At 38.5% G+C, this 25,160-nt stretch overlaps 1 protein-coding gene across 6 annotated transcripts in view; it reads right to left on the reverse strand.

The window, feature by feature from the left end:
* Window positions 1-892: 892 nt before the first annotated feature.
* Window positions 893-25,160, reverse strand: part of TMEM117 (transmembrane protein 117) — a 521,337-nt gene continuing 497,069 nt past the window's right edge. For 5 of the 6 annotated variants that reach the window (XM_058743050.1, XM_058743051.1, XM_058743052.1 and 2 more), the window contains one exon: window positions 13,464-15,215. In XM_058743050.1, the coding sequence (XP_058599033.1) occupies window positions 14,569-15,215 (647 nt within the window). In that variant the 3' untranslated portion in view covers window positions 13,464-14,568. Of the gene's footprint in view, window positions 1,130-13,463; window positions 15,216-25,160 lie in introns of those variants that run through there. The other variant, XM_058743055.1, reaches the window with a different exon arrangement.

The following is a 25,160-nucleotide window of genomic DNA, read 5'->3' on the forward strand; positions in this document are numbered from 1 at the left end:
GCCAATAATCCCATTAACCAGACATGTTTCTTGGGGCAGCATATGAAAGAATATCATTATGTTTCATTTATTACTATCTTGCCAATGAAACATTGTATACTCAGAAAATCCAATCATCACCTTAGCACAAGTGTTGAAATGTTTCACTCTGCTGAAATGTGTGTGTGTGTGGTGGGGGGGGGGCACTTGCTCACACACAAGCATTTGTCTTTACATATTCTTGGAATTTGGAATCTTGGGATAACAAAGTACTTATGTCAGTCTTTGCTTGATTTTAGTGTAGTGAATGTTTTGGTGTGGAAGTTTGTTTGCAAAACAAAAGGTCCATAACACACTACTTGGAGAAGAAAACCTTCAGAAAGCTTGCCCTGGTTGTTCCCATGGAAGCACTGCTTGTCATTTCGTCTAATGACCAGCCTAATGATTGGGAAACCTTGCCTAATTGCCAAGTAAGGAATATCCATTCGCTGCTACATCAGCCCTTATTATTCTAGAATAAATGAATTCCCACCTGTCATAGATTATCAGATATTTCTGTATCTGTTCAGCAAGGGTAATATTAATAGTGCAGTGAAAACAGAACTGTATGGATCTGCTGTCTTTGTTCCTTTGCTAATCTTGGATATTTTTCTTTTTGGTCTCAAGATGCTGGAATAAACATGCTTTTGGATGTAAGAAGACATCCGATTCAGTATTCCTTAATTAATGAAATCTTTTTAAAAGCATCCCAATATCCTTAGGATGTCTTGGAGCACCTGGACAGAATGAGCAAAGAGCTTACTGTGCTTATTTAAAAATTCCTATTCATAGCACAACTAACTGAAGTATTCTAATCAGCTGTCAGGCAGGCAGGTCTCCCCATAGCTTTTGGACAGCCCCAAGGCTCACAGAGAGATGGTGGAGAGGGTCAGGTTGACAGATTGTTTTTGCTGTCTTAACGAGTGCAAATGAACTGATTTTGCTGAAAAATCTCTCCAGATTATGACAGACAAAACATCTTTCACAACATGATATGTTTTCAGTGGGCAGCTCTGGTTTCTTCATGTAGAGATTGCCGATCCAGTTTGCGTGTTCCAGTATATTCCTATTTAATTTTTTGCCATGGTGACTCATCATCCTCAGCAATTCCCTGAAAACACAAACAGAAGAGCTCATAAAGCAAAGGCAGAATATGTGGGGTTTTTGTTTTTTTTTGTTTTGCCTAGGGTGTCCAGTGGTAGAGGTTGACACATCAACTCCTGAGTCATTTTGTCTATTTGGTCAATTCCTCTTTTGTAATGAGCATGAATATATGATACAAAGATCTTCATACTATGTGCTCATTCCCTTTATGTTCATTTATATGCTTCTACAACCCCTGAAGAGCCTTCCAGGCCACTTACCACAGTCCATAAGTCCATAACTATTCCAACCTTGGTTGACATCCATTTACACACAAAGTATATGAGCAGGTAGACCAACCAAAGCACTGACCATCGGGAAGAATTTCTCTTTCCAGTGTTTTTTAGGGCTGCCCCTGAATGAGCCACAGTAGAGTTGCTGTCCACTTTCAGCTGACACCCATATACCAAGCCAAACTATCCATAAACCAAGCTTATTTTCCCCCCTTTAGTCATTCATTTGGGATCTGCCATATTGTTCATAGGTATGAGTAGAAGGAAGAATACTATTATTATAGAGAAGAATACTATTATTATAGAGGTGGATGCTCTTAATACAGGCTGCTATAAAAAACAAACATAGACTGGGTAGGTAGCTTAAACAACAAACACTTATTTCTCACATTTCTGGAGACTAAGAGGTCCAAGAACAAGGCTCCAGAAGATTTGGTGTCTGACATCTAGGTTCCAGGTTCGTAGATAAGCTATGTTCTCTTTAGATCCTCACATAGCAGAGAAATTGAGCTCTCGATTCTTTATCTCCTCATAAAGGCACATACCCCCTCGTAGGGTCTCTGTTCCCCAAACCCCATCCAAATTTCATTTTAATCATTTCCCAAAGTTCCCACCTCCAGATACCATCACACTGGTGGTTAGGTTTCAACAGATGAGTTTTAGGAGGATACAAACATTCAGTCCATAATAGATGCTGTGGGGAGTCCTGGCCTACCTGCTCATGTGTCTTATGTGGGCTCTCCGGTCCTGCTTGTGCTTGATACCAGATGTACCACCTCCATCTGACGCTGAACTACTCTGGGCCTGCCCAGCCTGATGACTGGGGTTGATAGGACCCAGCCCATAACGAGCAATGAGCTGTATGGTCATGTGGCACCCTACACTGAGGGGACCCATCTCCACCAGGGCCTAGTACCATGTCAGGAGGTGTTTTTCCAAAAGCGTATAATTCTCTTCTGAAGATGACATAGCCTCCTCTGGAAACCCAGGGGCCTGCGTTAAGATTCTCTCAGTGGGACACGGCACGAACTTCACTCAGTTTCTTTCGTCACCACTGATACCTACAATACTTGTGGCCCAAGTGGCGGTGCGATTGCTTGCCTGTCATCTTGGAGCTGCTTCAGAGTCCTCTACTGCCCTAAGCTTAGATCCTTTTACATTACCGGCTTTATGGCATGGAGTTATATTTCTGTATGTGGAATGTAGCCAGTTAGCCATTACGTTTCCTTTTTTGTGGTAGGATGTGCCAGACACACTAATTTGGAGGGCACGTTTCAGTATGTTCTTAACCTCTGGGTCCCTAAAAATTTTATGACTATGTCAAGCCTTTGGATTTTTTCAAGGTCCATATCCTACCCCATGGGACACATATCTCTTACAAGATCTTCTGTACGCTAGGCAGCTCTTGCTCATTGACCCCTATAAATATAGTATCATTGATAAAATCAATCAATGTGACATTCTGTAGAATGTCCAGATGATCAGATTTCTTTGGTATGTTTTGACAAAAGGCAGTAGAGTTATTCCTGGCTAGCACTCTAAATTAATATTTTTGATCCATGTGAATAAAAATGGCTTCTGATACTCTTTCCTGATTAAGATAGAAATAATGTATTTGTGTTGCTCCAGGAAGAGTATGTCCCTGGGCAAGGTAGCTCTCTATAGCTGAGGCAGACCCTGAGGTGGTGAGAGCTAGAGGTGACCTCTGACTATATCCCCTGAGGCTGGGTGATAAGTCCTTTGTGGGTAAAGTCACGAAGAGACTTTTTATTGGTATTGTTGTTTTACAAGTAGTTGCAGAACTAAGTTTAATATTTTTTAATTTTGTATTATTTTAAAAAAAATTTTTTAAGCAATGGCTGAGAGCTAGAACTGAGACATAGGATTACCTTTCTACTTTTGTATATTATCTGTATATATAAACCCAGACATACCTCTTTATTTCCCTATCTGTAAGCTGAGTTTAACTTTTTCCCCCTAAGTTTATTTATTTATTTTGAGAGAGAGAGAATGAGAATGAGTGGGGTGGGGGGGCAGAGAGAGAAGGGGACAGAAGATCCGAAGCCGGCTCTGCATTGCCAGCAGAGCCTGATGTGGGGCTCAAACTCATGAACCATAAGATTATAACCTGAGACAAATTTGGATGCTTAACCAACTTAGTCACCCAGGCACCTCTTAGGTTAACTTTTTGAACAATACATATTTCTCTTCATTATATGAGTTGAAATCTTTACAGGTAATCTTTCAGTCCCTATGAACATCTGAGTTACAAGAGCCTCTTCTGGGATCCTTAAATTGGATGGCCCAACCCACAGTTACTGCCATTTCCCTGTTGCCTACAGTGAGCACACAAAATAAGAATCCATTAAAACAGAACCTGTTTTGTGCGTCATCCTCACACAAGCAGGTGGTGAGTAATTTTGTCCTGTTGTGGCGAGGGGGCATAAAGACACGAAAGCCAAAACTAAATTGATTTCAGTATCGTATTGTATTCATGGGGTCTTGACATCCATTTTTTGTCAGAGTGATTTTTTAAAAATATGCTATATTGATGATACCATTTCTTAAAATTCTTCAGAGGTTTCTTATTATCTTTGGAAGAAAGTACAAAGCCCTCAACATGGTCAACAAGGCCCAAGCATGATCTGACCTCTGGCCACCTTTCCCAGCTGAGAGAGGCACCAGAGATACATGAGTGAGCCTATAGAACTGGAGAAAGAAATGTACTTTAGGCACATGATTACACAAATGACCACTTAATTATGTTATGAGAATTACTGAAATGATTTCTGTGTGTTTGTTTTGGCTTTGGTTTTTGATAGCCTGTTTTAAAAGCAGGTGCAATCTTTCCCGCCTCAGCAAGGCATTGTTTTATGTCATTATTTCAATTCTTTTATTTTTTTTTTGGAGGTGGGGGGGGCAGGGCACAAGAACATTATTATATCTGTGGGTTCAGCTTTGTTCAGTTACCGGTGACATCTACCAAAATCTAGCAATGTCGCTAGAGCCCCATCCTTAGCAGTGAGGTTCATTCTCAGGAGCCAGTTCCTGTTTGTTTTGTGGGTACTAAGCTGTTGCTTTCCCCCCTGAGGTATGTCTGGCGGGCAGGGCTAGAATGCAGCTTGTTCTTTTGTCTGCAGTCCAGCTCTACTGGTGTCCGGCCCTGAGCCCCACACCACTTAAATGGAAGCCAAGTGACCCACAAAATACACACTGGTTAGTTCCCCAGCTCTGGCTGTCACTGTGCCCCTCCTTGGGCCTTTCCCAGGAATGCTTTGTGCTTCAAGCTGGTCAGGATCCTCTGGAACTATGATAGTACCTTGACAGCTTCAGCAGTGGCTGCTGCCACACCTCCCCTCATATTGGATCACTTGAATAAAGACCATTTTCTGCTTTCTTGGACAGCCACTCCTCAACCTTTTCAAATGGATGAACCATGCAGGGAAATTAAACCTTAGGCCCTGGCTCCTGTTTTCCTCAATGTCCAGATTTATTACTCTGTTTTGGGGCTTGGGCTTTGACACATATTTAAGAAGTTAGATTTCCAAAAAACAACAACAACAACAAAAAACACCCCACCTCCATTCTGTCCTTTAGAAAGGACAGCAGAGGGTGGGGCTGAGGGTAGGATAGAGTAGGAAAACAGCTTACATTCACTGCCTTGGCGAAAGAGGAGACTGATGATGAAAAAAAAGGCAAGGAGGCAGGCAGAAAGAGAGGATAGCAGACATGTCTTCCCTAATGTTTTGCCCTTCCCCAGTCGTCATTCTGTGCTGGATTCCATGCTAGTGACACTGGCTTGGATACTCACACTTAGATCCCACACTATTGATTCACTTAGGGCTGTGTGCCAGTTTTCTCTTTCAGCCCATACAAAACTAATCAAATTAATGGATGCTGCTGCTGGTTCTCATCAAATGCCATTAAAATATAACTCTTTCATGAATAATTCTAAGCATGACTCAAAGCAATTGATTACAAGAACTACGTTGCTCAAATGGGAGGAATAATTGATGTTTTCAACATGTAAATAGGTTTCTAAGGAATTCTGAGATACAAGTTATAGAAGTACAGCTATAATCACAGTTTTAGAGCTTCTGACTTATGTTTATTTTCTAATTTTGGCTTTCAGAGAACAACATGTAAAATCCTGCAAAATGGTTTCATCATCTCTCTACACTCTGTTTAGTTCTGCCTGTGGATTCCTTGAGTGCTTGGAGTCTTCCCTCCTAGAGCTACAATTTCACAAAATTATGTAGAGCAGGGTAGTATATTTCTTTTTTGAAAGGTCTGGTATCTTAGGATACATGGTCGGTGATTATGCAACTGTCTACCCAGTCAATCACAGTCAACTCACCCATGCAAATCTGTAGTAGAAGCATTGAACAGTCGGATGAGAATATAGCACCTCTGTTTCAGGAATTAGACTGGTGGACTTCCAGCTGCCACTCTAATTTGCTGCTCTTTGTTTTAATTATCTCTCATTCTTTGTCCTGGTTTGGCTCTTGGTACCTGTCTTGAGACTCCCATACTTGAGGAAGAATTTGTGTGCATTTTTTCTGATTCAGTTGTAACACTCCTTTTTAATTAGGTTTTTAAAATTTGCTATCCTTACCCCTTTTGGGTGGTTAATTTTCTGTTTCAACTTGAGTGGGCCATGGGTACCCAGATTAAACATTGTATGTGTGTATGTCTTCGGAGGTGTTTCCAGATGACATTTGTGCTGGAATTGGTGAACTCAGTAAAGTAGACTGCCCTCCCAATGTGGTTGGGTATCATCCAATCCACTGAGGGCCTGAAAAGAACAAAAGGCAAAAGAAGGAGGAATTTGGTCCTTTTTTTCCACCTGCCTCACTGTTGAGCTGGGCCGTGTCATTTTCTTCTGTCCTTGGATTGAGATTTGTTTTATTGGTTCCCTTGGTTTTCAGGCCTTCAGACTCAGACTGAATTTCCTGGGTTTAGTGCTTGCAGAGGGCAGATGTGGGACCTCTTTGCCTCAATTATCTCATGAGACAGTTCCTCATAATAATCTTCATATATATCTGTATTTATCTGTATCTCCTATATCTATATCTACACATCCTATTGGTTCTGATTCTCTAGAGAGCCCTGATTAATATGTCCTCCATCCCCCATATTGAATGTAAGTAATGATCCTGCCTCCTGCTTAACTTCAAGGATTTGATTGGTATAGTCCATTCCCTTACAACATTTATCATGGAGAGAGGATCAGAGAATTTGAGCATATTATGCTACATAAATTAGACAATTCTAAGCACATTTCCTCCCTCTTTAGATAGTTATTCATTCAAATTTTATTGAGTTAGAAACAATGATAAAAGATAATTAATGTGTGATTCTTCTCCCCACCTCAGTTCATCCTTATAGGCAGAATCAAGAACATTATAATCTAATACAAATACAGACATACAAACATATAGAAAAAAAGAATGTTAAAGATACTATAATAGATAAAACATAGGCACACAATAGAGGGGTAGGCAGTTCTATGTTGGAAGATGAAGAAAGACCTATTAAAAGAGGTGATATTTGAGTTTATCCTGGTGGTCATGATGGAAAAGGGAGATTCTAAACAAAAGATAATGAGCAAAAGCAGAGTTAAATGGGATAGAGACTTTTTAGAAGAGCAGAAAGTAGTTGAACATTGCTGGGTGATTAGAACCCATTGGGCATGGGAAAACAAAACAATACAGAAGTCAGATAGAGTCTTGAGTATCAGATAGGATTTTGCATTTTATCAATAATCCCCAAATTGATGTTTGTTAGGGAATTACCCATGGAACTCTTAAAACTCAGCTCAACTTCAGTTTTTTCCTAAACCCACTGAGTTAGAACTTCCCGGTGTGAGACCTGGTTGGGTGTATATTATGTAAATGGTCCTCTCATTAGAAGTTGCCCAAATTGCCTTGACCTTTATGGTCATAGAGCTGAATGACATATTCTACCATACCTTGCCAGAATTCTGGCCAATGCAATGCAAAAAATGACATATGTCCCTACCGGATATGTTCCTCAAACTTGTAGGATCTTCCTGACCTTCTCTCCTTCCTCATCAGCCAGCTAGATACACAGAACACTAAGATCCCAGAAAGTCAAGGAACCACTTGTTGAACTGTGTCTGAAACACCAAGTCACTGAATGGAAAGCCACCCAGTGGACACTCAGTTCAGTTGCAACATGAGCAAGAAAGGATATTTTATTGTTAGCCCACTGGGAATTTGGAGTTGTAGACAATATTATTAAAAACCACTGGTAAGCAACAAGTGGTCACTGAAAGACTGAAGTTACATGATCAGATTTAGACTCTAGAAAGATTGTTCTGATAAAAATATAGAAAATGGATTGTACTGGACAAGGTGAGAGTCAAGAAGACCAGTTAAGACCACACTGCAGGTATTTTAGGAAGAATGATGGATCTCTGCATGGCAGTAAGTAATAATGACAGAGAGGAGAGTAGACCCATGAGACACAAAGTAGGTACAGTCTATCTCCACTGGAGACATTGGGTATGCAAATAAAAGAGCCTCTCAGTTTTTTGGCATATTAGAAACTAAATACTGTTGTTCAAATTCAAGAACATTATAATTTGTTCAAAGGAAATTTTATAGTAATTTCATTATTATCAAATCTGAATAGTAATTTTTAGAATAGTAATTGTCTTTCCTGAATTGGTTATTGCTCTTTGTTTCATCTTACACATTTTGTTTCAGACAAGAGTGACTGTTTTTAAGTGCTGACCTTTTCCAGTGTTGTTAGGTTGAAGTCAACTGGACTATCCAGATAAAATCAGGTATTCAAAGCATTAAGTCTGTAAGCTGAGTAAAAAACTAGGATACTGTTTTAAAGTATCATTCTATAAATGACTATGCTGTGGCTAAGGTGTTGCTTGGATTCCATGGTATATAAGGTAGATTCTTCCTAAAAGGCAAGGCTGGAGTGACACCCTGACTTAGAATGGCTTCCTTGACTACATCCAATCACAGGTGAGAAGATCCTGAAGTGCAGGGGCTCAGGTGTGCATGTCGGCTCTCATTGAAATGCTGAAGACACTTCAGGATTTATGAAATGTGGTGGATTACTGGCACGATGAGAAAGCCCTGATAAGAGAAGCTGCTAAGGCAATCATGAAAGGAAGGAAATAATTTAAGAATGCTAGAGCAGAGAAAATCTTGATGAATAGGTTTGGCCCAGCAGCTCCAAGGGATTATGGCCATTGATTTCAGACATCTTAGCCACTTGCTTTAAACTAAGGAATCTGAACTTCTATTAAAACTGAAATGCGTTAACATTGAGGCTTGTAGAGTTCAAAACAATTACAGAGAGACAAATTGGGAGCAAACAGCCTAACCATGTTCAATGGCAGCATTGGCCTGGAGCTACTGATGAAGGTAAACTAATGGGCGCTATTGAAAGGTGGGCACTGAGGTGACTGGTGCCCCACACCTTCGATAGTACCTCACATCTGCACAACTTAACTTCAGTTCACAGAATTCTTGCACATACAGTTTTAGTTCAAACTCTTCAAAACTGTGAGGTATTCCCATTTGGGGAATGAGAACCTAAGGCTTATAGTATTCAAGGGACATGTTTTTCAAAGCCAGTGCTTGTCCTGTCACAATACCGTTTGCTCACCTTTATAAAGGTTTTTAAAAATAATAAATTTCAGATGGCTTCTTCAAAATATAGTTACTTCTAGATCCCATATTTGAATTGTGCTTTCTAAATCTGTCCATCAATGCATCATTTTTTTTTCTTGTTTGAATATTCATATCTATTGGTGTGTTCAAAACATGCAGAGGTCAATTCTTTCCTCTCCTAGGAAAGTGAAATCAGGAAATAAACCAATTCCAACACTGGAAATTATGTCAGGACAAATCGGTGTTGTGGTTTTATAAGTGTAGTTTAAATCAGAACACCTGGAAACGAACTGAATGCTTCTGTCATTTAATTCAACCTTATCTGTTTCAATCATAAGATAGAACTTGTAAATTGCATCCAGACACCTGTTAGAAATTATTTAACTTAGATTCTTGAGATAAAAGAATTGCTAGAAATCAGGCATCTGAATGGTTTTACAAGGTTCCCCAGGTCATTCTCACCAAAGATACTGTTTGAAATGGATACTGTAGTTTGAATGGATCTTAATTAAGGATTATAGTGGAAAATAATGGGATTTGGAGTTACACACATCTGAGTTCAAATCTTATGTCTGTATTTGCCAGCCTTGTGACCTCAGGCAAGCTAATAAACCTCTCTGAGCCTTAGTTTTTAGCAATTGTAAAAAAATTAACCATATTTACCTTTCGTGGTTTATATGAGGATTAAATGTGTAATTTGTTTGCATATAGAAAATACTCAAAATGGTAGTCTTATTATTATGAGGAATGAGCAATGATCTGGATAGAGTGAAAACAATTCATTAGGGCGAGAAGCATCTATAAATTTGTTTTGTTAATGTAGTTGTCAATGATAAGTTGGAGTGGTCCTTCTTAATCATGCAGATAAGTCCTCAAAAAGTTTAGTAGTACAGTTATTTGGTGTGAAGGAACTTAAGACCTTATGAAAAATCTTTTGGAGGATAGAGGTAAGAAATAAACCTGTGAGTTATATGTTATTGATTGATTTTATTTATTTTTTGAGAGGGAGAGAAAGAGGGTGAGCGCGGGAGGGGCAGAGAGAGGGAAAGAGGATCTGAATCAGGATCTGCCCTGGTAGCAGAGAGCCAGTCGTGGGGCTCAAACTCATGAACCCCAAGATCATGACCTGAGCCAAGGCCAAAAGGCCAACCTACTGAGCCACCCAGGTGCCCCTTATATGTGTTTTATATTCTCTGAGTAAAATAATGGATTCCTCACAATTAAAATAGTATCTGTGCTATATTATACATATTAAAGTAGTAATAATACTTTGTTTTACTAAAATTTTCAGAATGTTTATCATAAAGCATCTGCAAGGCATTTTTGTTTACAATATGTCAACTTTTATATGCTGATAAAATGCTTACACACAGACTTTGCTGCCATCTTTGTTCTTCTATCAAGGATGTTCTAGTCTCTCTAAATTTTTAAGTGTAGATTTTTGTCTTTCTCTTCTCACATTGCCCACTATGCCCACACCCACCTCTATTGTTTGTTTCATGGACCCCATGTCCCCTCTCCCAGGTCTCACCATATTTCCTGGACAGACACAGAGTAACATGAGTGGTAGAATGTTTAAGAAATCAACCAACCAACCAACCTTTTGTGTAACCCCTCAGTTATGTTGAAACATCTTCTTGAGTCCTCTTAGGACTCTTATTAGGTAGAAGTAGTGGACTCACAATAACTTTATGCTGAAGTTCCTTTTACAAAGGCTTCCATCCCCTCGCCAGAGTTTTAAAGCCCACTCACACTAAAACTACCATTTTTTATTTCCCAGATGTCATGGCAAGAACTTCCATCATGTTCCACTATCTGCCTAATCTTCTCTTTCCAATATAAATATCTAGCTCTTTTTCCAGTTGTCTTTAACAAGAGTGACTTGTGAGCTACAAATACTACATCTAAACTTCTCTAGTTGTTCAGATTACAGTTCAGTTCTAGTCCAGTATAAACAGTAGAAGCCAAAATTTATGACCTTGATTCTCTTATCCATACAAGTTCCCATTAATCAGAATCCTATGCACACAAATATGTTTAAAATAAAAATTTGGATAAATCAAAAAAGTGCCAGTTTGTTGCAAAACTAATTGACTTGTTTTCCCCATCTTAAAGATGGGATTAGCTAATAGGTTAGAGTTGAATTCTGAGGGGCAAAATTTCTGATTTCTGGAGGAAATCAGGCAAGATAGAATAGTGAGCCATCCCAGTCTGAGGTTGGGAAAACACCATTAAAAGCCCAATACCCAGGTTGTGGTTGCATAGCCAAGAGTTTTAATTTAAAATAGGGATCAGTTCAGAGTGAGGACAGATAGGTAATAAGCAATTATGGAGTGCTAAGGTCTTAGTCAAATGTCAGATTATTCCGTTGGCATCATGAGTCATCAGTTACAGAGACAGCTAAGAGGAAGTTCTCTTCCCATGTTTCATATTGGGTTGGGTTGGTGATCCACAGGGTAGGCAAATAATGTATTGGAATTGCTTATGGTGGCCAGTGGTGAAATATGACAACAATATTGACTCCCATCCTCAAATGTGAGTGTGTATGTTGTACAACTACTTTCCATTGTACTGTCAGCCAATAGTGCTTGTGGGAATGACCTGATGGAAATCTGATGAAAAGTAAAAGGAGATTTTGTGCCTGGCTGGCTCTTCAGGCAAATAGAAAAGAAATAATTCTTAAGATTTCTAATAGGATTCACTGGTAATCTCAGCTGTGCTATAATATAAGTGAACATGATAAGTGGCCACCATGGGGAGAGTATGAGATAACTAAGTATGGTTATATAATACAAATGAGCATGTGGTGATGAGATTTATGTCTAGGCATATATTATCAGGCATAAATTCATAGTGTTTATTTAATTTTCCATTTAAACTACTAATGAAGTACTCTATAATGTAGGATACTAAAATTGTGCCAAATTAGTGCAAATTCTGCACTGCATGAAAGAAAATACTGTAATTACTGAACAGTAGAAATATAATTGTTTATAGTCCTTAAGCATCACTGCAATTAAGGCATCACATTTGTTATGCTTTCTTTAGAATCTGCAGTTAGTGGTTTTTTAATCCTTTTTTTTTTAACCCTTTATTTTCTGGGTTTACTACTTTTTTTTTTTTTTTCCTGTAATGCCCTTGATAGTCCAAAAGGTCTGGTATTCAAAAAGCACTAGTACATGTGCTTTTGACTTTCATTAGATTTTATTTGATTTGCTAATCTTTACTTGGTATAAATGCAAATATGGTGTACTAAAAGAGGTAGCAGAATAAGGAAGGAGACCCATGGGTAGATAAATAGGTCAAGATTGATATACACAACTATTGGAAGCCTTCAAAGGTTTGGATCCTAACTATTAAAATGCCATTGCTGAACAAAAAAAAATGCCATTACTGGTAATTACTGTATTTGTTACTAAAACTTAGGGAAACTTTAAAGATACATTTTCATGTCAGCTGATAGCCACCTTCTCTAGTCAGTCCCTACACTAGGATACACGTAAGCATAGTGCTGTTATTTTTTCTATCTTCTGTGAATTAGATTACCTCATTGAACCACTTTTTCCTTAATACCTACCTAAAAATTATCAAATAATATTTTCATAAGGACTATATACTGCTAATAAACACCCACTTTCTATAAATCAACTTCCTTCTTCATTCTATAAGACACTAACTTTCAGGAAAATATATATATTTTATATATATATTACATATATATATATATATAATATATATTTATAGAACAGTGAGTGTATATAAATATATGAGTCTATGTGTGTGTGTGTGTGTGTGTGTGTGTGTTCTCCTAGAGTCAAAAGTTCAATGTTTTATGCTATGTAAATTTGGTAATGGCCAATGTTACCACATTGGCCAAGCAAGAACATGCTAAGTTTCTTTAAACAGTATGGTCAGTGGGTTACTATAGTGAGCTTGATCTCTGCATTTTTAGTTTCAGAGATACTTATAATTCTAAGTTGCACCATACCTAGCTATTAAAGGTAAATGAAACAGCAGGGGCATGGTTCTAATTGCTTAGTAAACAATTGTAGGAAAGTGTTTATTAAAGCTGGCTCTCAAGTGACAGATAAATACATAGTTCTATCACACATGCTAAATTCAGCATGCTGCAAGCTTAAAAGCAGATAGATCAAAACAAGAGATATTTTAAAAATCATAAAGACAAAATACAGTTATGTCAGTATGTGACAGGAGAATAATTTTGCCTTAAAAGTGATCTCCCCAACCCCCTGAAGAACATGCAACCACAACTTATGGAACAAAATTAAAAGCAAGTTGGGTATGTTCCATTTTTTAACTCATCTGGCATCAAGTTAAAATTAAATGGGCTGTTGTTAAATTAATATACAAATGAATCCATTATAAACAAAAAACTACATCACAGATTCACTGATGTATAATTCATATTTATTAATGTATGATGTTTAATTCTTAAAAAAAAAAACAAAAAACACACAAAACAAGCTACTAAACAGATTCTTTCATGCACTTCTTTTTCTACCTCACAAGGTTCTGCTGCATAATTTTTAGAGGAGTTCCCTTATTCAGGGTTGGCATATGTTGTTCAATTTTCATTGTCCAGAGCCATATTTACAGAAAGATGTACAAATATTGTAGATAGTAGGCTGTACAACCTTCACATGATTAAAACTTCAGTTCCTTGGTTTTCTAGAGCTTTGTGTAAATGCCAATAAGTTTGAGAGTTCATCCAACTGTGCCTCTTAACCTTTGTTCCCATAGGTGAAGGGCAGGATTTTTAATCAAGTAGCAATTTATCTTTAATTAGGAAAACATAATTAGGTATTATCATCTAATTGCAATTACTGGTTGGAGAAAGTCACATTTCACAAGTAGTGACCCATGCTGGATTATCGTTCTCCTATTACTGAATTTTGAATCTGTGTTTGTATTTGGCAGATAGCCAATACAAATTCAAAGGCAATCACCATGCCTCTCTGCAATCCTGCTGTCAGAGTCACCAACTCCACTGCTGAATAGGTAAAAGAGATACTTCCTAAGCCACATATTGGCTAGATCTGTTTCCTGCTAAGACATCAAGTGTAGATCAAAAATAATTGTATACAAAACAAAACAAAACAAAACAAAACAAACACCCCATGTGAAGTAGGTTAGAGAACTGTTCCACACTTCATTTCTGGTACAGTTAAAAACAGTTTAATGTCTCAAGGCACCACTATGGTTGAACATCAGATACACGGGTAATCAGCTAATCTTCTACTATGCTGTAAAGTCAGTAAATAGCTTGTGCAATTGTGAAAAGCAATCTCTAAAGGACTGTTAGATATACAGTAGGCACGTAGATTATAATACAAATAGAAAACAATGAGTCCTAGAAAAAGCATGTTGAGCACCGTTGTGGCATTGTTTGTGTTTCTTTACCTAACACTACGTAAACTTTACATTTACAAAAGGAAAGACTAACTTTTTAAAGTTACACTCAAGGTTGCTTTTGTGCTGTCTCCAAGTAAGTGAATCTAGTTCGTAGGTGTACTTTTAGAAGTTGTTGGATCTGGATCGGCTTCTGTCCCACTGGTAGATTCATTCAAGTGTGAGCTTAAGTTTTCTGACGTTAGGTGGGAAGACTTGTAGACAATCTCGTTGAAGTCAGACCTGATGCAAACCAAAGGAGGGTCATTCAGTGGGTCTTCCACTGAGGCCTGTGTGTTCTCTCGAGTGATCCCCATGTCCTTGCTATGTTCTGACGGTGATTTTCTTTTCATGCGAGTATAAGTTTTGTCTTGATTCTCCATGCCTTGCTCATTTTTCAAAAACCGTCCAAAGAACCAAATGAAGAATCCAAACCACACAAAAGCTATTAAACTCGGAACAAAAGCCAGACACTTGACATCAAGGCTAGCCCCTATGAACCTGCTGTGTAAGAACATATCTCCCTCAACATATGTTTTATTAGTCCGAGGGTTAGTGTGATTGGACCTCCATTCCCAGGAAAGTTTGGTTCTGTTCAAATCCTTTAAACTTTCGGAGTCTTTCACTGTGTATATCTTCTGCCCTGGGCCTATATACTGTCCGTACTCATGAGGCTTATAAAATATCTGGTTCTTCCACATATTAAGATCCAAAATCAGGACAAGAAAGATAATTCCATAGTTAAACCATTTACCTGCATTAAAAAAAGAAATACCGCATATTAGTCAAAGACCTATAAAACTGCAATAGGGTTTTTTCCCCAATAAAATGGAGATAATGGTATAATAGTATAAATTGTTCATGTCTTAGACCTGTTAGCATTTTTTTGAGAGTGCTATGCTGCCATTAAGTGAATTGGCAAAGGATATTTCCTAAATGTATTCTAGACCACATGAGAATGTAACTGTAGGTCCCAGAGTCAATAATTTATGCTATTTATACTAACCAGATTAAGCTGCCTTGTTTTGTAGGTACCACAGCCATACTCAAATTTGGTTCCATGTAGGTTATTCTCTAGAATATCTCAATTAATATTTAAAAAACAAAGTTCTAATTAAATTCTTAGAAAAGTCTAACATCTGATTGAACATCTCTTACAGTTTTATAATTGTGTCTAGACAAGAAATCATTTTGCAATGCAAACACAGCAGTATATCAATTGAATTCACATTGCTGTTTGTAGGTGACCTGTTGATTAAACCGTTAGTTGATGTGACTCAGATCAATAATTCTTGAGCATTCATTTCAAGACTTTAAAAATAATTGCATCAAATCTCATTGAACAGAATCCATTTATCAGACATATAAATACAACCAAAGCCAATAAACTGCTTTAGAAGAGATGATTTGGAGAGATTGTAACCACTATAATTTCTTTGTAGTATTTAAAATTCTCATGCAAATAAGACATTGTTTAGAGGCATATTATCTATGATATCCCTACATCTGCAAATGAAAAAGAACATAGGGAAATTTTCAAGGGATACTAGATTCCATTATAATTTTATTATAATCACAATTTATTGCAAGCTTTACAATATCAAGTATATCATGATATAGTAATACCTTATAGGTTTGCTGTAGCAAAATAGGTGATACATTTTGCTATCACCTATAGCAAACAGGTGCTATATTGCTATATATAGCAATATATATATATTGCTTTAGTTCCAAAAGCTCCAAAAGCTTTAGTTATAAATGTTATATATAGTATGTCAAATGTTTTTATTTTGTATCTGAAGATAACAGTATTGAACATGATTAAGTTACTGCTTCACAAGATTATAGAGCTCTTGGGACAAAAGAGAGACAGAATCTTGGGCAAACTTATTAAACCATTCTAATGAATTTTTGCAGTATGTATTCTAACAGAACATAGAGCTATATAAAAATATAACTTTGTGAGGAGTTTGGGAAAGTGTTTTATCATCATCTTTATACATTTTCAAGTTCCTATTCTATGCGAAATTGAAAGGTTTTAATCCTGGCTCTAAAACTTACTAGCTATGTGATCTTGGGCTAGTTGTTTAAATTCTCTAAACCTCAGTATCTTTGCATGCAGAAAATAACAGTACTTATTAAAGCTGTTAGTATTTCATAAGATAATTAGATGCTAAACGCAGTGCCTGGTACATAATAGAAACTAAGTAATTGTTACTGTTATGAACATGAAAGCCTTGCCTAAGACATGATAATGTCTGCATTTGCATAGGAAGGTACAACTTCTTCTCTATCAAGAGAATTTATCTAAACTATCTGAAGGGAAATTATAACTCTGCCAGTCCTGAAATTGTTCAACTATACAATTGTTAAAGTCTTTGTAGTGGAAACTCTTGCCCAAATGATTTATTTTGCATACCCACACTAGAGAGTAAGTTGAAACATTGGGAATGTTGTTTGCACATATGATAAACTATTTATAACATCTGGCACTGCTAAGCTCTAACCACTCCTGCTCTCCTGGAGTCATAGCCAAAACTAAAAGAGATTCTAAGAATCAACCATAAAATGAGTAAAGAAAGCTCAAGCTAGTGAAATTCAATCAAATACAAAGGTAAGCAGCATTATCAAACATTTATTGTGCTCATAATAGACTCTGTTTTAGGATACCTTAGTAGATGCTGAGGACATACATTTTTGCCTTACAGGGGAGAACTCATTATCTTGTTAGGGTAACAGAACAGTGGCATCAACAGATAAATAGTAGGAAGAGGCCACATTTGTGAGGCACCAACTGAGTGTTACAAATGGTAAACACTGAAGATGTTGGGAAAATGTAATGAAGACTGAGGGCTAATTTCTGCAGAAAGGATTTTTGTAGGAAGTAGTAGTAGTTCACGTGGTCCTGAAAGGGAAAGAAGGACAGAGAATAGCCTGGAAAATGTTGCATTTCTTTAGTTTATGTTTTTATTATGCTGCAAATAGAATAGCATACAGGAAAAGATCAGGTGATACTAAAGAGGAGAGAGAAAGAAAGTAATGGAGAATACTGTAGGAAGAGAAAACAGGAGAGGAATGAGAGGCAAGTGAATTAAAAAGTTCTGAGGTTCTTGGGGCTCCTGGGTGGCTCAGTCAGTTAAAGGTCCAGCTTCGGCTCAGATCATGATCTCATGGTTCATGGGTTTGAGCCCCTCGTCGGGCTCTATGCTGACAGTTCAGAGCCTGGAGCCTGCTTTGGATTCTGTGTCTCCCTCTCTCTTTGCCCCTCCCTCCCTCTCCCTCTCTCTCAAAAATAACACTTAATAACATTAAAAAAAAAAGTTCTGAGGTTCTCATCACTATCAATGAGGCAATAGTTTGTAGCTTCCATGAAAGCAAGTTGAGAGAGGGGCTTTGGGTGCTTCTCTGTTGCAGCAGATTCATACCTACTCTCTTGCTGTAAACTACATATGCTGATGGTGAGGAAGAATTTTTATGACTGACCATCACCTTGACTCACAAAGGTCCCTTGGAGAAACTTGTACTCTCTCTCTAAGTCATTGTTATTGATGCAAGAATAGGGCAGTCCCTCATAAAGGGGGCCCTGTATCTAGGGTATCAGAAACCAGTGATAAGTACTGTCACAAAATCAGGGAGAAGAAAGGATGCTCACTGAGCTTGGGGAATGGTGCTTTTCTGGTGGGAAAAGATGCTCAGACAATGTCAATAAAGAAGGGAAAAGATAACATCGGAGCATAAAAATTGTACACTGACCAAACTAGTAAGAAACCCTCAGGATAGGAGGAGCTCTCCCCCACACTTTCTACACTATTGTTCCACCACCTAAGTTGAATGGTGCACTGGGTCACTTTGACAACCAAACTTTAAAGAATCACTTTATTTTATTTATCATGTGGTCTGGAGCCTGAAAATTTAGATGGGACAGAGGAGGAACAAATTAGAAATGTGTTTTCTGACATCAGCTAATGGGTATCATCACCCCGCTCTAACACATCTTTCCTGATCCTTGAGACAGAAAACCACAGTCAAAAACTGCAGGCTGGAAATCAGCAGATGAAGATCTCATTCTAATATGAAAATAATACAACCTTGGGTTACCTGTTTAACCTCTCTAGGCCTCAGTAATTTTATTTTCAAATTGAGGAAACTGAACCAGATGACTTCCAGTTCTATGATTCTGTCCTTCCCCCCCCCCCCACCCCGAATCCTTCTAGTTAGTAGCTATTCAATTTTTAATTCTGTGAAATGGAGAATGATACCAACATAACGATCTCGAAGGATTATTCTGAGGATAAAGTAAGTTTATATCTGAAAGTCCTCTGAAATCTGTTAAATTTGCCAGAAATGTAGGGGAGTATTTTTTCTACAGTTTCCTTCCTTTATATCTTCAATCCAGTTAATATAGGATCTTGGTGATATAGGGACAGAAGAGCATGTAAGGGTTTGTAACAAAGATATATCCTAAAGGTGATCAAATGTTTCAGTTTGGATAAAACAGCATGAATCACTGAGCTATAACTGGCCCCATTATCTAAGAGGACTAAGTGTATAGTTACATGTAAACATGCTTTGTGAATCAGCATATTTCATATGTTGAAAATTCTTAGCAACTGGTAATTTGTCTACAACTTGCAGGAGAATGGTCCAGAGATAGGTCAACTATACACAAAAATTTTGAGGCTAAAGAACAGGAACCTGTCTCCAAGTCTCCCGCACAGCAGAGTGGCCGTGTTGGGGTGGGGAAGTGCAGAAGGGAGAGAACAGAGTGAGGCAGGCTTCCTACTGACATCACGTTTCCTTTCTTTTCTTTTGTGGATGTAGCACTGTCTCTACCTCTCCTGCCCCCAAGCATCCCCCCCCCGCCCCCCCCCCCCCCCGCCACTGTCAAAGCCAGTCAGCTGAAACTTGGAGCTGGTAAAAATGCACAAGCAGTGGCTTTTCCTACTTTGTTTGTTTGTTTCCCGTCCACATAACATAACCGCTGGTCCACTTACGCATTTACGCAGAGGAAGGATATTCATTTTTTGCTAACATCCTTCCTTCTATTTTCCCACATAGTGTTTTGTTACTTTTGTAATGCGTTTTCTCCTCTTTAAAAAATTACTTTTGCCCTGTGATATGTGGCGAACCAGTAAGCAAAACAGCTCAACCCCACTGTTCTTGTCTATAAAGTGAGGGAGCTGAGCTATATGACCCTACAGGTTTCTCCCCGGCCCTAAACATCTCTTTGATAAGTCTGTGAAATAAACATCACCTAAACCTTAACATTTTATGATGGGCCAGGAAATCTCACCATTAGAGCAAAAAAGATGGAATCCACAAATTTTCATGCAGACAAAGCTTTCCTTAAAAAAAAAAAATGTATATTCTGAGAAACACTGTTTACCATAAAAAATAAATCTGAGTCCCTGAAATGACCCACATGGAAAGGGGATCAGACACAAAAAGGAAAATAAGTGATCTCTTGCCATTTCCCAAGTGTGTTGTTGTGAATGTACAGTCAACCATAACAAGAGCCTTGGTATTTCAGCATTAATCATAGGAGAGATTTTGCATTTCCCCCTGTTGTTTCAACTACATAACATAATGTAAATCACCAAGGAGGGAGGGTAAGAATCCATACATTATTTCTATTAATCTCCTTGCTGAAATCTCTCACTGTCTCCTTTAATGAGAAATCACTGCATGGTGTTGGTGGGATTACCTCTTTCTTGCATTTTGTGCCTTTAATGAATCCTACTGATTGCCAAAAATGATATTATAATGGTAATTTTATCTTTTCACATTGTGGGAGATTACAGAATTCTGGGCTAGTTGGTTTTAAAAGGATTCTTCACTAAATATCACTATCACTTAGCATAGGAAATGACAATTTGGGGGAAAATGTTTTTTCAACTAAGGAAAAAATAGTGTAAAGTGCTGATATTTCCACCATATAATATGTACTAAATTAGATGACCATTAGACTCTTGAGATTAGGGGTTTATATAATAAACCTTGCATTAGTCAAATATGCAATTATATTAATTTTTTCTTAACTCAGTAAAGTTGCCAGTTAGCATTGAGACTGAGCTGCGCCATAGGCACCTTCATTCCAAATGGGTGCTACCACTGGGCTAGACTCTGGCATCTAGTGCAGATATATGAAATAGTCATGCTCCACAAAGCCTTCAAAATCCTTTATGGGATAACAAGCAACCAAGGCCTTGAAAAAGATAAATTTTGGATAATTAAAGAAATAGCAGCTTGCTGTAACAGGTTTCTTGGCCAGATCAATGTCCTCCCATTGCAGACATGAGCAGTGATAACAGGTCTCACTGACTTAGCATCTCTTTAAGTAACCCCTTTAAGCACCTGTGCCCTCACACCCTAGGTAATTTAGGGATATCTGGGAACCACATTAAGTGCTTGGGCCATGAGGAGAACATTTAGTAAATTGAAGATATTTACTAATTTATCAATTAATAAGAGTTACTTTGAGTTAGCAAAGTAAGGTCTTAAGACTTAAAAGCAAATGAATATAGTTTCTCTAAGTGCCTCTCTTGTCTTTGTCACCTCCTAAGTGGGAGACTATTCCTTTGAGGACATAATCCAGTGATAGGGGTAGAAATTCGCTATGATAAAAGCAGAAGTAAAAGGCCATGGGGTTATACTAAATTAAGTGACTATTAGACTCTTGAGATTAGGAATTATGTCATGTTCATTTCTGTATTGCCTAGATCCCGGCTTAGTTTTAGACACATATTAATTCAGAAAATGTCTGTTAACCAATAGGTAAACTGTGAGATAATTTGTACAGAAAAATACAAGAAGTAAAGTTACAGTCTTTCAAATCAAATACATGTGTCACAGTGATCTGGTAAATTCTGGGATACTGCTAAAATCAGATATAATCTGGAAAATTGGGAAAAGAAAATATTCATATCTCAAAGAGTATATATAATTCATTATATATTTCAAGCCTCTCTTCTGGCTGTAAAGACAATTCCTGAAGAGCATGTAAGTTTTATCACAGATGTCCTCATATATGCATAAATGAAGGCAGGACATCTCAATTTGGAGACAGCAGGCTAGCTCAGGGGCAGCAAGGGCTGACAGGCCATGGGCAAAAAAGCAACCCTGGCCTTGAAGAAGATGAGTTTTGGACAAATAAAAGGAATTGCTGCTTTATGTAGAAGTAAACATAGTTAACTCTTAGAGCTGTCTAAATGTGTTGAAAATAGAAACTGCTTCAGGAAAGGTTTAGAAAACTTCACAACTGAGATAATAGCAAGAGATCCTTGTGTACTTTGGATAAATTCATGATCTTTAGAGACTGTCATGGTGAACAGGATGCATCACATTTCCCTATAACAAGCCCCTTGTTAATTTTGTGAGACAGAATATTCTGGATGAACCACTGGCCTGCCCTCCCCAGCACTTCCCATGATCTGACTGACACAGGAGAGCTCTTTAAAAAACAATCTCTGGGAACTCATTTGCCAGAAATCATGTGCCTATGGAAATAGAAACAGAGGGGTTTTATTCATTATCTTCCACATTGTCGCCATTGTAAAGCACCTGTGCCCTCACACCGCTCAGGAAACTGAAATAGAACACAGACGCTATGGAGGTTTGTTTACTTCTACATTTTCCATTTTTGCCGAAAGGGTTCCCGTGGGCATCATCGTGCCAACAGTGTGAATTCTCTCCTCACAGATGCACAGGCCTTCCTTCTGGCCTTTCCCCCGACCCCCTCCTGATTCACTCAGATGATGGCCACCAACGGGACACTTCCTTTGTCTGGCTGGGATGACAGATGGCAGAGCTTCCACCGGGATTGGCATTAATAGGACTCAGAGGAGCTTCCGAGAGCGAATTGAGAGGCCATTCCTCTCTCGCCTCCGGAGACTTAGTACCTCATATTTTGAATCCATCTTTGCACTCACCTTATAGGTAAAAGGGAAGAGGCCAGAGGAGACAGTGGCATGGTTGCAGTTAGCATTTATGTTTAAGAGAGCAACAATGGGCTTGGGCTAAAAGCATCGATGTGACCTAATCACTAACCACGTATCCCCTTTGTTATGGAAGTCCAAATTTCCAGAAAAAATATTTGAACACACCCTTGGATAGAGAGGATTTATTTTTATAAGCTGCAGCCCAGCTTGTGAAATGAAAGCTCCTACACACTGCAGCAAACCATCTGTCAAGGGGGCTCCAGATGAGCTAAACAGATGCAACAATTCAAGTCATTTCTGAAATGCATGAAGACAACTAGCATGGAGTCAGGATTAGATAATACCCAAATCCTAAATGCTTTTAAAATGCCAACGGGAACTCATCAGTGTCAGATAACCCTCTCCATACAGAGTTCATCATTGGGAGACATTTTTTTTCCTATTCTTAGCATTCTACTTCTTGACTCAGAACAGTGGATAACAGTAGAGCATTCAGAATAGTGGATAAATAATAAAAGAGCCCTCTCTCAGGCTACCTAATGTTTTTGAATTAAACAAGAAACATGAATTCTGGATGGATGAAAGGAAAAGCTTCAGGTAAAAGGAGTGAGAGTTTACTGAGTGCTTACCAAATGGCAAACGGTGTCTAAAATACCTCGTGCATATTAATTTAAATCTCACAACAACCGTATGGGATATGTACTTCACTGTCCCCATTGAACAGATGAGAAAACTGAGCCTCTAAGAGGTAAGGAACTTGACAAGGGAAATGCCGTCAGTCAATGGCAGAGCTGGAGTCTAGGCAGCAAACCTTTACATTCCATTTTCTCAGCATGCCTTGAACATTATTTCTAGATCAAGAAATGACAGTTGAGGCCATGGTGGCACCATCTCTGAACCCCAGAAAAGAGTCACACAGACTCTTCTGGTGCACAACAAACACAGGCAGAGAAAGCAACAGATGGAGCTGTCTGGGGGTCCATAGGATCCCTTCCTATCCCTGGCTTTAGCTTCCTCTGTGGTCACCCAGGTGTTTCCCGACATAGCCTATTTTGGGACCTCTTTTCTTGACCCCAGGTCTGAACTTTCCAGCTGCTGGCAGGACTGTATCCTGTGCCCTTCTTATTAGCACCCCACTCTATGGAATTTTCATTGTCCTTTGGCTTTTGATCTTAAGAGTTGCATGTGAAAATAAATTAAAGCTGAGATGAGAGGAACTGTGACTGTAGCAAGTGTTTCTCAGCAGCAGCGTTTCTCAAAGAGGGGTCCTCTGGCAGCCTGCATCGGCATTATTGGAGGTGCTTGAAGTTCCAGGCTCCAACTCCTACCTCAGGCATCGGGCTCTGTGTGTGCAGCTGAGGGATCTTTTTAACAAGCTCTCCACGTGATTCTCACACACACTGAAATTTGAGAACCACTGATGGATATAGAGAGTTTTATGCTTAATAACCCAGAGATACTACTCTATTTGCTTATCAAGAAAGGCACTGAGTTTCCCTACCAAAAGAAGCAGAACCTGGAGGAGCTGATCAAGTTAGTGTTTGCAGTTGACTTGGGCATTTGCAGGCTACTGACTATTGAGCATATTAAAACACAATATGTACCATGCTTTGGAAATTTTATCTAGGTTTCCCCAGAAACCATTTTCTTACAGAGCAAGATAAAGTAACAGGCCTTTCACAGGAGACTAGCTGCTACTTCAGAGTGTCCTCAGCAACATCTTCAGCAATTAACAGAACAAAGAGAGTAACATAACAAGAGGGGAAAAGTTCAGACTATCTTCAGCCTCCAAACCTGCCATGATTTTCCTAGAAGTTTTTTATCACGGATCTGGGGAGGCACATGATCATCCTACCACGAACTGGATCTGTGATAAAAACTTCTAGTTTTAACTATCTAGTTTATGGTGGAGCCCTTCACCCCAAAGTCCACATGTACCCTATTTTATTTTGGATCTAAACTCCAGAATCCTCAAAGGTCTTATGGCAGGTCTAGGCACTCAATCATTTGCACAGCCGGTCTCCTGTCTCTTGGAGATAATCTGACTTCACTTGCGGCTTCTCCATCACAAAGGAGCAGTTCCCAATGACCAGCACACCTAGGGGAGCTTTTTAAAAGTCCCATTTCCTGGCCTTTGCCCAGACCTACTGAGTTGGAACATCAGCAATGGGCCCAACAATGTGTAGATTTATAAAGTTTCCTGGGTGATATGATTATCAGCGTAATTTGGCAAATGCTGCATCAAAGCCTTAATGACAACATATTTCTACCTTCTCCCAAACTTTTTTTAAACATGCAGTCTCCATTATAAGAACTTTGCCAGTCTTTCCTCCTTTTAAGTTTCTAGAAAATAATACTTGGTGGAATGAAGATTTTAGTTCAACTGCATGGGAGGCTTTATCTCAAAGCTAATTACACTGAGGCTTCCGGGACTCCTGTATGCATGTCCCTCTTCCAAGGCACTGAATGTAATTTTTAGCTGTAACTTTGCTTTTATATTCTTAAATAGAGCATTCCAAATTGTGTAAGCTTTGGGCACCACAAAACCTGAACCTGTCCCTGTCTAAAAATGATAGCAAATATATATGACAAAGCTCTGCAAAATAGCCCCAAATGAAATATTTTTAATAACTTGATTTTTTTTCTTACCAGTGAGTTCCTCTGAATGTCCCTCCCCCTTTTTAACCTGATATTATGCACCGCAGAAGTATATTTTTGACAGGGATTCTGATACTTGTTCAGAGACAATATTAGTGCCATGA

Source organism: Neofelis nebulosa, chromosome 8 (genome assembly GCF_028018385.1).
Source record: "Neofelis nebulosa isolate mNeoNeb1 chromosome 8, mNeoNeb1.pri, whole genome shotgun sequence".
Taxonomy (NCBI): domain Eukaryota; kingdom Metazoa; phylum Chordata; class Mammalia; order Carnivora; family Felidae; genus Neofelis; species Neofelis nebulosa.